The 12637-nt window shown below is 53.8% G+C and overlaps 1 protein-coding gene across 1 annotated transcript; it reads left to right on the top strand.

Annotated features, from left to right (window-relative positions):
* Positions 1 to 568: 568 nt before the first annotated feature.
* On the top strand, positions 569 to 11150 carry TMEM8A (transmembrane protein 8A; the record flags this gene model as incomplete). Its single annotated transcript, XM_009084198.1, has 12 exons — positions 569 to 746; positions 2243 to 2450; positions 2543 to 2676; positions 3044 to 3309; positions 4479 to 4807; positions 5508 to 5601; positions 6164 to 6287; positions 6974 to 7110; positions 8978 to 9156; positions 9624 to 9770; positions 10164 to 10280; positions 10744 to 11150. Coding segments are annotated over 12 exons (2210 nt in total), but the record flags the coding sequence as incomplete, so codon positions are not given.
* Between the last annotated feature and the right edge of the window lie 1487 nt (positions 11151 to 12637).

Here is a 12637-nt window from a genome sequence, read left to right as displayed (position 1 = left end):
ACCCTCATAGGGAAGAATTTCTTTCTAACATCTAATCTGAATCTCCCTTCTTTTAGTTTAAAATCATCCCCCGAGTCCTATCTCTGCATATGTAAAACATCAGCCCATCCACTCAGCAGACAGACAAGGGCACAGCTCTTGCCTCTTGCACTGTAAACTTCTCCTGGGACGTGGGGCAACCCTGTGCTACCTGCATCCATCTGCTCTGCACTGTCTGCCCCAGAGTTTGCTGCTTCCTGCTCCATCACCTCTTCTTCTGCCATCAACCTTTCCTCCCGACCTTTTCCTCCTCCTTGGTGTCTCTGGTGATCTCATCTTCAGGGCACATCTCACAGAGTGTAGTTTACATGTCTTTTAGTGCTGACTGGCTCCGAGTGATGGTTTTATAGCAGGGATGTGGGTGGTTCTGGCTGGAGGAGCCATATACCCAGTGGGACTGGGATGAGAAATCGGACACAACGGGCTCCTCTCCAGCAACCTTAAGCCTCCAATGTGTCTGTGTGTGGGTGCAGCCCTGCAGCCTCCCCCAGCAGACACTCCACCAACTGCCATGCTCTCTGCCTTCCAGACTCCCTGTATGTCTCTGAGTACTTCTCTCAGAGTGCACAGAAGCTGTCCTTCTACAGCTGGTATGGGAATGCCAAGCTCTTCCACTTCCATGTGCCAGAAGACACTGTGCTGCTACGTTGGCTCCTGCAAGCATCCCGAGGCAAAGGACCTGAGTGCACCAGCATGGAGATCACTGTGTATGTATGTCCCTGTGCCAGTGCTTGCCCATGTGGACTTCAGTCCTTCTCTTGTCCTGGGGCTGGTGGGTTGTAGGAGACCGAGCATCTGTTTCTCAGGTGCAGGAACTGTACTTTCTTAATGTGCTCTCTGTGTTTAAACCTATAGGAACATTTTGTGTTCGTGTTACCAGTGGGTCTGGGGCTGTGTCAGAGACACTGGGGAGAGCTCCACAGGGAGGCTGGTGTGCTGCCCATGAGCAAAGGTGTTCCTGGACCTTTCTGTGCCTGGCAGGACCCTGCACATGGTGCCAAAGGATGTGGCAGGACTACAAGGGGTTTGGGAGAACCCAAACTGATTTGAGATGGACAAATTCCCCAGTGCAGACAAACTGCAAAAAAAGAGATTTAGGACACTTTGTGAGGGATGCAGCTCTATGTGGAGCAGTGATAGGAGAGGAGTGCCAAGCCCTGTGGACTCAAGAGCAAAAGAAGATTGTAAACTCCATGCCAGTGAAGGAATTAGTGCTTAAAGTAGTGCTAGAGTTGTTGGAAGATTTGAGGTCAAAAACATGCAACAATTCTGGGAGGGTACCAAGTTTCCTGGGTTCTGCCTATGGAGGCACATGGGTCTCTGGCATCAACTCTGTGGAGTTGCTGGGAGTGACTGAAGCTGCTTGGCTTGTGCTTCCCTTGTCTGTCTTGGGCACAGACTGGTGATCATAGTCTCTTCAGAGCAGCCTAGCACACAGGGTCTTTCTGCTTCCTGGAAAGGTTTCCAATAGTTTGCAGATGTGAGGGACAAGACATCAGCTAAATAATAACCCAAGAGGTGAAGACCAACCCAGACAAGTTCCAAGGGGTAATAACATATCACCTGGACCTGTTGCGTTCCATTGCAGTTCAGTCCAAAAGGGAGAAAATTAAATATCAAATTGGCTGCTCAACTAAATATTTCATGTGTTAGCTGCCTGTGCTTCTACTGCTTCAAATGTTGGGCTGTTTATCTGAAAAGCAGAAGTGCTAGTGCACTGAACTCTGTAATATGGGCCTTCCTTGGGAAGTGTTTGTTTAGTCTGTTTTCCTGCTCTGCTTAGAAGAAGAAATAGGAAGATGCAGATCTTAGGTAGAAAATGAAAGCTCTTTGTGGATAATTTCCCCTATATGGGGACCCTGTTGATGGCTATAAAGAGGGAGTAGTCTTGCTGCTGAGGCTTAACCTTAGTAAGTGTGGGAAATTTGCTTCCAGGCTTGATGGAACCATGTAAATCCTTTCCTTAATAAGCAGCCAAGTTAAATCAATCTCTAAATAAATCCTGGATAAGCTAATAGCATCCAGTCCTCGACAGATGGAAAATGAAGGCTCTTGTGGTCCACTTGAAAATGTGGGGTTTTCCAGCCTGCTCCCTCTCCAGTCCCAGGCCAACATGGGTGTCCTCTGATGAGTTTGTATCCCAGTTTATCTTGCCAACGTCTGTACATCCCTTGGTTTATTCCCATTCTGGTTCCTTTCACAGGCACTTTCGCCACGGAGCCCCTCCTGTGATCAATCCACTGGGCACTCGTTTCCCTGCCAACGCGACTGTCCGTCCTTCCTACAACATCAGCATCACCCTGAGCAGTGCTGTGCAGAACACTACCTTTGTGAATGTCACCACCCCTGCTGCTGGGGACTGGTTCATCGCTGCCCACCTGCCCGAGGCTGCCAGCAGGATCGAAGTGAAGGTGAGGGTCCTGGTGAGGCTCTTGGCCATGAAACTCCACCCAGTGTGTCTCATCACAGCCACAGCTGACCCGTCTGCTCTCCCCTCCTGCAGGGTTTCTCCACTCCATGCCCATATATGTTCCAGGCAGATATGTTTGTGCTCAGACTCACTGATATGCCTGTCCTGGAGCCTGGTGTTCCCATGCCACACACCGTTGTCTCGCCTGCTAAGCCACTGCATGTCAAGTGAGTGAGACAGACTGAGGGCCACGGTGGGGTGGGATTTCCCAAGGGAGCTGCTTAGGGGAAGCCACTGTTGTTCCCACGTGGGGTTGGAGCTGGGGGGCTCCAAGCCTGTTTGCTGAGCTCCCTGCAGTGGTAGGTGTTGCATGGGGAGCACACGAGCACCCTTCTCCCACTCTTCCTAGGTGGTCTTAGAGAGATTCAGTTGTGGGAATTTTAGTTCTTTGAGATGTTTCCCTTGGGAAGGATTTCTACAACCCCAACCAGGGCAGTCTAGTTCTTGCCACAAAGCCCTGGGGACTGTGGTGGGTCATGTCTGGCTTGCATGGAGAGTGCGGGCTCTGCTGACTGGTGGTCCTTGCTCCCTCAGGGTCTTCGTTCCCAAACACGCCGCGGGGATGCGGTTTGAGCTGCGCAGCTGTGTGACGAGCGAGCGGAAAGCGTGTGCTGTGCGAGTAGTGCTGGGCTCCATCACACTGCCTCAGTCCTTCCAGAGAATCCTCACCTGCACAGGGAATGTCAACTGCAGCCTGGCCCTGGATTCGCCCCCCTGGGAGAAGTGGCTGCAGATCATGGTGGAGAGTCTCGGCACCGCCAATGCCAGTGTGTCAGTGGAGATGCTGGCTTCATTCACAGGTGGGATTCCACTTTCTCTAGCCCTGTGGGTAGGACCAGAGGGAACTTCATCTGTTGTGTCTCTCTTGGGCCTTTGGGTGCCTGGCTGTAGTGGCCTGCATTCCTCAGCATGTTGGTTGACTCCTCCTGGAGGCCCAAGACCTAGTTGTTGCTTTGGGGTCAAAAGCAAAAGCTCCAGTGTTCACCCCAGAGGATACTCTCTAGAGCTGCCTGGTTTGGAAATGCCTCAGAAGTTCAGGGTCTCTGAAGCAAAGATATTTTCCAAAGGTTGTTTGGGAAGCAGTGGCTGGCTTAAAGTCTGAATAGTTTTGGGTAGATGCACCAGACTGTAATGAAATGTGGACTATTGACTGGCCATAAGCAGGCTATGGACAGGAAACCATCTCACAGAGGTTTACTTGAGGTCATGTCTGGGGTTGTAGTGAGGGGATGTCACCATTTCTGGTGACACATTGTGGCTCAGGAGGTCACAAGGTTCTTGTGGCTGTGATAGGCACCTTGACATCCTATTACATGACCATAATCCCTGGAAGCTCACCAGCTAGTTACATAGGAAAGGTTTTCCTCTGCTGGGGTTTCTGCCATCCCCTCCTCAAAGCAGAGCTTCATCCTGTGTGTTGGAGGGTCTGGCAGCTGAGGTAGTAGAGGGGAGCAGTAGAGTCTCTGGGAGCAATGGACAGGCCCCAGAAATGGGACTCTGAGTGTTTCACTCAGCTGCATCTACCACAATGTGATGGCTTGTGCCTGGAGCTCCATTGGGTTGGCTTCTCCCTTCTGCTCAGCCTTGTCTGCTCATGTGTGGGGAGCTGAGAGAGACTTTTATGCAGCCTGTGGCTGTGGGACAGCCGAGCACTGAGCTCTGCTGCTGGCTAGTGAGTGCTCCTCGGGTACTTTGATGTGTTAAGATCCTGTGTGTTAGATCTTCTGTTCCTCCTTCCCTTCAGCTCCAGGATGTTGGGTTTCCATCAGTGTCCCAGCTTGTAGGTACTGAGACCAGAGTTCCCCCTGCAAAGATGGTGCTTTAAGGGGCTGCAGCCAGCAGTGCAGTGCCTGAACTGTCTGAAACCCCCCAGTTCATGCTGCCCCTTGGAGGGTTGGAGCTGCTGGGCCCTGCCTGGGTGAGGTGCTAGTCCTGGCTGTGCTGATTCCTCCCCTTTTTTGCTTTACAGTTTGCAGACCGGGAAGCGCCAGCTCATTCCTTAACTTCATCAGCCTAAACCAGAACCAAACTGGTGCCAGGCCAGGTAGTGCAGGAGCAGCAGGGAGCTCTGCTCTGTCTGCTGGAGATGCTCCACGTAACACGTCGAGCCAGAGGAGCTCCTGCCTGCAGAGCCAGCCCGTGGTGCGCGAGGACCTGGACGTGGTGTCTGTGCGCTACAGGCTCTTGAATGGTCCCAGTGTGCCCGTGAACTCTCTCTCCCCAGCCCTTCTCCTCCTCAACCTGAACTCTGGCATGGACAGTGGGGGTTCCCTCGTGGTCAGTCTCCTGCTTAACAAGGTATGGCATTGTGTCCCCTTTGCAGGGCTCTGTCCCTGGGGGGGTTTGCCAGCAACCTCCAGGGATTGTAGGTACTGCTGGGACTATTGCTCTCTCTTTTTGTTGTCACAAAACACTCTGAGCCTATTCTAGCTGCTTCCAGCATGTCTCACCTGCTGGCTCCAATTCAAATGCCACATCTTGTGGCATGTGACGCAGAGGAGACAAAATGGGAAGCAGCTGCAGTGCCATCTTCTCCACGGGTGCCTGGCACCTTGCCACCAGGAGAGGAGTCTGAGCTGGGAAACCCATGGATGTTCCTGCCCAAGTCACTGATTCCCTGGCTCCTTCAGTGACCCCCCAGAATTCTATGAAACTTCCCAAGGGCTGGAGCAGGACTCAGCTCTGATGTCCTGCTGCCTCTGCCTTGTGTCAGCCTGTGCTGGTGCTGGAGTGATGTGCATGTCCCAGCTTGGGACAGTTCCCCTGGGAGGATCCCTCAGGTGTGTCTCTTGCTTTTCAACCACCATGTCACACAGTGCCAGCACAGGGTGAGGTGAGCATGGGTTTACTCAGAAACCTATTGAATTGATGGGTGACCTTGACCTGCAGCATTTATTGTCACCTGCTGCTCCCATTTGCTGTGGGCAGGATGGGAGGTGGATGGTGCCAGGGGTGGCATCAGGGCACTCTGATGTGGGACACTGCTCTGTTTGCACAGACATCCGTGGGCCTGGCCAATGCCACTGTGAGAGCATGTGTGAGTGCTGCTTCACCAGTGCTGTCCCTCAACGCCACATGGAACTGCAGCACAGGTAGGAGAGTCCCTGGCACCTGCCACCAGCTCAGCTATGTCACCTCAGGGCTCTGCTTTTAGACCTCACGAGCTGCTAACTGACTCAGGAGTTTGTGATGTATCCCAGGGAAGCTGATTTTGGCACAAACCCTCCTGAGGTCTTTGTGCTGCACATTCCCAGGGTGCTGGGATGCAGCTGGTGATCTAGCACCAGAGTTAGTCTCCACCTAAGGAAGGTCTGGCCACCAGCTGGGGCTCTTCCAGCTTTGTTGGCAGGAGATTTGGGGATGGTCAAGGTATTGCTGGTGTGCAGGGAAGCTAAGCTCTGCACTGGAGGACTAGCTAAGACAACAGGCTGTTCCAGGTGCCCTGTGCTGTACAGACAGGTACTGAGAGTTGAAAATAAAGAAAAAACAAAGTTCTCAAGAGCAGGGATCCTCTCCATCCTTCTCGTGCCTCCTGAGCATGGAAACAAAGAGCCAGAAGAGCATCTGATTCCTGTGTTATCAGTCTCAGCCTGAGACTGCTGTGGGTCTTTCTCCCCAAGTCCTGGCACATCACAGCACCCTCTTTTCTTTAAGCTTTTTCCCAGGGCTACCCTCTGAGTGTGAGCACGTCCTCTGCAGAAGCCACACTGATTGTCCTGTACCCACAGACGGATGACTGGTTCCTGTCCCTGCAGCTCCTCTGCCCAAAGGGCCAGGGGTGAGTCCAGCATGTGTCCCACCTTGGGGCCAGTTCAGAGCACTCTGCCTCCACATCCCACTGCCCTTGGCTGGTGTGAGTAAAACTGCCCTCTGTCCTCACTGCTGGACTGTGGGCTCCTCTCACCTGGTCACAGCTGAACTGTGTCTGCAGAGGGGGAAGGAGATGGATGGCAATGCCAACTTCCTCTCTTGTGAGCACCCAAGCAGTTTGTTTGATGCCAACCTAGCACATCTCATGCATATTTCAGATGGCAGAGCCTGTCTAGGTGAACTTTCCCTTCTCCAGGTGGATTTTGAGGTGATAGATTGGGAAATAATTGTTGCCATCACCCTTTTGGGGAAGTCTCTGAGGTGCAGGCAGCTGCTCCCACACTCCTGTTTGCCTTCCTGCTGGTTTCTTGTGTAAGGGGCAGAGTGGGTGATGTAAAACAGCACTGGTGACACTGGTCCTGAGGACAATCATGGGCACTGGGGTGTGCCACGGGGGACTGGGGGCAGCTGACACCCACCTGCACTTTGGTTTGGCAGTGAAAAGAGAGCCAACTGCTTTTAGCTCTTGGGAGGGATGGAGCAGGTCCCAAAATAGCAGGGAGCTTGCATGCAGGAGCGTGGCCTGACCCTCTGGAGCAGAGAGAGGGCTGCCTGAAGAACCTGGGGTACCAAGGGGACCTGCTGTCCTTGCAGTGAATGTAACACAGCAGAAGCCAAAGTGACTGTGTTCGCATACCTCACCCCCTGCTTCAACGACTGTGGGCCCTACGGGCAGTGCAGCCTCCTGCGCAGACACGGCTACCTCTACGCTGGCTGCAGCTGCAAGGCTGGTGAGTGCATTTTCCTGGGAAGCTCTGCCATCCTCTCCGAGGCAAGGACACGTTTCAGGGTGGTGGTGGTTGGGTAGGGTAGCCTGGGGTCTGTCAAGAGCAGCCTGATATGATAGTGCCTGGGGAAGCAGTTCTGGGAAGCACAGGGCACCCCAGGGATGATGAGGAATTGGGCTGAGGACAGCTTGGAGTCCTCCAGGGCTTGGGGAGGTGCTGAGAGATCAGGGTGCCTGAAAATGCCTGTCTCAGAGACTGTGCCTTTCAGGGAGGTTTGTTGTGTAGAGTATGGGGTACAAGGCTCAGCTGCAGTCCTTGTCTGTCTCTTGCCAAGAGCCTTAGACTCAGAGTGTCCCTGGAGGAGGAACATCTGTGTCAGCTGCTAATTATCTTAGTGGCCTGAGAGGACTGGGTGGCAGTCTTCAGTGTAGAGAAGATGATAGCTCTGCCATGCTTGGGTGGCTACATGTACCTGTTCCCAGCAGAAGGACAAGGAAAAATGTGGTTCCCTGCTGCTCTGGGCCTGAGCCAGGACCTCCCTGCTCCCTGCTGCAGTGCTGATGATGGGTGAGGAGCAAAATGGAGAGCAACATCCTAATTTCCCCGAGGGCTGACAGGTTCTGGGAAGCACAGAGCACCTCAAGGGAACTGGGGAATCAGGCTGAGGACAGCTTTCCGCTGAATCACTTGGAGCAAAATGCTCCATCTGCATATTCGTGACCCAGAAATAAACCAGAGAGAGCAGCTTCCCTGGGCCCTGCCTGGCTGGGAGCCAGCAGACAGGGCAGAGCTGCTGTGTGGGTTCTGGTGACTCTGTAATGGGATGGATGCTGCTTTTAACTCTGCTCCTTGACCATGGAGTGCGTGCACATACCTCGGCTGCACTGTGGCTGACCTCCTTTCCTCAAAAGGAGGGCATGGGCATCCTAATCTTTAATTAAAATCATTTAAATAATAGAAAAAAAGAAAAGGCATATTTGTGTTCATAGAGGCTGTTTCAGTTCAGTCCTTGGTATCCAGTGAGAGGCTAAGAATTGTGCACTGTCCTCTAGGAAATTTTCACTCTGCAGTGGGAGCACAGGGAAGGACAAGAGGCCACAGACATGGACTGCAGCAAGAAAACTTCCAGCTAAATCAAAGAAGGCAATTTTTCTCCCTCAGAGCTCTTCATCTTTGCACAATATCCAGGTCTCCATCCTTGGATATCTTCAAAAGTCAGTTGGGCAAGGCCAAACTGAGCAGTCTGACCTGGCTTTGGGGTCTGCTCTGATGTGTCAGGTAATAGGAGAGGAGCCCAATGCCTTCCTCAGTGCTGGGGATCATTCTCCACCCTGGTTCCTGGGATCTGTAGGGACCTTGCATCCATCTTGTACCATCATGTGAAGCATCTGAACCTTGAGTGCTTAGAATCATCAAGGTTGGAGGAGAGCTCTAAGATCATCAAATCCAACCATTAACCTGCCACTCTGCTGTAACCCCTAAACTATAACCTCCAGCATCAGATCCAGTCACCTCTTAAACACTTCCAGGGATGCTTGATGTTCCATCAGCAAGTTGTGTGTGTAGGGAGTTACTGTAGGGATGGAAAGTACCAGTCTGGATGTAGGATGGATGACCTCTATGAGGAAACAACCTGGGGGATGTCCTCAGAGCAGACACAGGCTCTGCTGGGGTTCCTCAGCTTTCCACAGCAGAGCATGCAGTGGGTAACAAGACCATCCCGAGAACGGAGTGTGAGTGGCCAATGGAGTGAGGCAGAGGAGGCTCAGGGATGTGATTGCTTCTTCTGAGGCATCCCAAGGTCCTGCTTGATGCTGTGGGAGGACAAGGCATGGCATGCAAGGTCCACACAAACCTCTCTGCTCCGCAGGCTGGGGTGGGTGGAGCTGCACGGACAGCACCAAGGCGCAGTCCGTCGGCGCGCAGAACCTGGCCACCCTCCTGCTCACCCTGAGCAACCTCATGTTCCTGCCAGCAATAGCAGTCGCTGTCTACCGCTACTACCTGGTGGAGGCCTCTGTCTACACCTACACCATGTTCTTCTCCACGGTAGGGATTGCCTTGGGTCGGGTCCCCTGCCACCTCCCCCTGAGCACTGGGAATGCTGCACCAGACTGAAGCCCTTGATGGACCAGCCCATCCTGGAGCTCCACAAGGAGCTTCTAGGCTCACTGCACAAGCACCTCAATGGACATGCCCTGTCCTTTCAGAGCTGGAAGGAGTGTTATTTTCACTGGGCTCTTCAGCCCATACTGCGGTTGCTCAGATTGGAGGGTGGGACCCCACAGCAGGGAGATGGGGTTGGAGCATTTTGCACTTGAAGGTGCTGTCTCAGGAGATCCTGGGAGGGTCCAGGTTGATACCTGCTTTCCATAATACCATGTTGGAACTTCCTGGAGGCACTGCCAGGAGGGATTCTGCCTGCTGTGGGCTGAGCCTTCTCCTGCCTCTCCTTCCCAGGGAGCTGTGTGGTGCTGCTGGGTTCACACTGAGCTTTGTTTTGTCCCTGGCTCTAGTTCTACCACGCGTGTGACCAGCCAGGAGTCGCCGTGATGTGCATCATGGACTATGACACACTACAGTACTGTGACTTCCTGGGCTCTGTGGTGTCCATCTGGGTGACGATCCTGTGCATGGCCCGGGTGAAGAAGGTCCTGAAATACGTGAGTGTCAGATACCCCCGTGTGGCAGGACCAGGACTGAGCCAGCCTAGCCACCCGTGGCCACACTGAGCCCTATCACCACTGTATTTTAATAACACAACCCAGCCTGGTGACAAAGCCTGTTAGTCACCTAAGGCCACTCTGTGGATTGTTTTGTCCAAGGACTGAGGCTTGTGAACCTGCATCCTTGTAGGGACTGGGCCTGAACGGACTGAGATTTGGGGGAAAGGTTTGTGGGTCCTCTGTTTCTCCATCTGAAGGTGCTTCTCCTGACTCTTGGGTGAATACAGAGCTGGGTGGCCAGGAGGAGAGGTTCTCCCTGTCTCTGGCATGGTCAGCTGTGCTCTGGCAGCAGGTGAGCTGCTGACAGTAGAGGTGATGTCTCTTTTCCAGGTCCTATTCATCTTGGGGACCCTGTTAATTGCCATGTCCCTGCAGCTGGACCGCAGAGGGGTGTGGAACATGATGGGTCCCTGCCTCTTTGCCCTCATCATCATGATAACAGCGTGGGTAAGTGCTCCCCTGTGGAGAATGATGGTGGCAGAGCAGACCCAAGGCTTCAGCCCATCCACAGGCATAGCTTGGTCACCTTGAAACACCCAGGTGGAGGGGGCAGGGCAAGGGATTCACCTTCCAGCCCTCCACTAGCTCAGAAATCCTGGGTTACAGGTCTCAGCACAGGGGTGAGTTTGTGCCTGGAGCTGCAGTGCTGTCCCAAAACAGTTGGCTGTTGGCTGTGCCCTGGGCAGGAACTATAGCAGCTGTGCAGGACTTGGGTGCCACAGCTGCAGGGAGGCTTTTGCACACAAAGAGATGAGCCCAAGAAGAGGGGAGGCTGAACTTCTGAGGGGCAGCAGGCAGACCCCATTGCTGGGAGGCTGGCAGGTGCTCCAGGGTCAGGTAGCACTGCTGGTTTCCCCCTGCCTAAGCTTCTTCTTGTCTGCCTGACCCTTCTGTGCTCTGACACCCCCAGGCTCACCACGGAGCAAAGCGCAGACACTGCTACCCCTCCTCATGGAAGCGCTGGGTTTTCTACCTCCTCCCAGGGATCACTTTGGCTTTCATTGCCATCTCAGTGTATGCATTCATGGAAACCAATGAGAACTATTACTACACCCACAGCATCTGGCACGTGCTGGTGGCTTCCAGCGTTGCTTTCCTGCTTCCTCCTCGGGACAAGCATAAGAAGCCCTGGGCCTGGTCAAAGAAGCTCACTTGTCGCTATCAGATCTGCCAGAATGACCGTGAGGAACTCTATGCTGTGACCTGACCTGCCTGGCTCCCCATGGCAGAGGTGGAGGGCTGGAGAGGCTGCTCCCTGCCTGGGCTGTCTCACACACTGTCAGTCCTCTAAAGTGCTCGTTCCCAGGCTGGGACAGCACAGCGCAGACCAGGTTTAAAGATGAAGGTGGTGGGCTGGTCTTGTGGAGGCAAGTTAGAGGCCACCTCTGCTTTTCTGCTGGGATGGAGCAGGCTCTTCGTGGTTCTAGATGAAGGAATAGCCTGTCCCCCACCTCCCCATGGCCCTGGGGGAAATCGCCAACCCTTCTTCCCCCCTGCTGCGTCCGTGTGGCTTGGGCTTAGCCCACACTGAGCTGGAGCTGGAGCTTTGGCTCTTCTCTGCACACCCTGTCCCATCAGAGGACTGTGGGACAGGGGTTCCCCCTGCCATCCTGCAGTGAGCATTTGAACCTGAGAGAAGAATGTGCTGCTTCTGATCCAGGGGGCAAGTACTGCTGTGTGCCCTTGGTGCTGATGGGGAGGGAGCTGATCTCTGTGAGTGCTGGGCTTTTGGCCACTGTCTCCACAGGGTCTGGAGCCTCTCTCCCTGTGAAACAGGTGCTGCTGCTCTTATCTGGTCCTGGTTCTAGGAGGGAAGAATGAGGCTGGGACTTGGGTCCTGGATTCAGGATCAGACGTGGCAGGAATGTGAAAAACCCCATGTGGGAACATACGAGAGGCAACAGCAGCATCTCAACCAGAGCTGTGAGACCTGCAGCAGTGCAGGGTTTCCTCTAAGTTTAATTTCAGCTCTGGAAGGAGTCAAGCTGCTGGTGTTCAAGAATTCGCTGTTTACCTCCTTTTTGGGGGTTTGGTATGGGCAGAGCTCTGCCTGGGGCAGCACAGGTGGTCCAGGATGGTGTCTGAGCTTCACAGCCCTGTTCCAGCCTGCTGTGCCTCAGAGGCTGGATGTGCTGCAGAGTCTTTTCAGCAATGTCCCACCCCAGTCAGGAGCATTGCCATGGGCTCCCCAGGTGACCACGGGCTTCCCAGGTGACCACAGTCTCCTTTGCAGTGTCTGTCTCACCTTAGCCTTACTACAGGGCATGCAGGCAGCAGAAAGCAAGGCAGAACTTGGCAACCAGGGAAGTTGTCTTTGCCCATCCTTATTCTATCGATAAGGGCTCAAATCCATTGTTCCTTGCTGGTTTATTCCAGCTGTGGTTGGTCTGGTGTGTGCTGCTGGGAGCCCCTTAGGTGGCTTTGGGGAGGAAAGAGCTGTTAATGAAGGATTTGCCTCCTCGGGGTTATTTCTTTGCTTGGGAGAATACCCAGCTCAGCTCTGCACTTTATCCCTCTGCCTCCCTTTCCTCTGCAGACTCCCACTTTTTAACCAGATGCAGGACAAGTCAAGGACACTTGTCTGCACCCAGCAGCATCATCCCCCATCACTCACGTCCCCTGTGTTTCCTTTTGCTGCTGCCATCCCTGACAGCACAGTGGAAGGGGAGGACGTGGGGCCCTCAGGGCTTCCCTCCAACATTTACCACTTCTAGGCACTTTTTTCCCCCCATCTCGGTTTGCACAGTGGCGTTGTGGCCTCAGCACTGTGGCAGGCGCCCGCTGCTCCCTCCCAGCCGTGCCGT

Source organism: Acanthisitta chloris, unplaced genomic scaffold, assembly GCF_000695815.1.
Source record: "Acanthisitta chloris isolate BGI_N310 unplaced genomic scaffold, ASM69581v1 scaffold22600, whole genome shotgun sequence".
Taxonomy (NCBI): domain Eukaryota; kingdom Metazoa; phylum Chordata; class Aves; order Passeriformes; family Acanthisittidae; genus Acanthisitta; species Acanthisitta chloris.
This window is presented reverse-complemented; position numbering and strand designations above follow the sequence as displayed.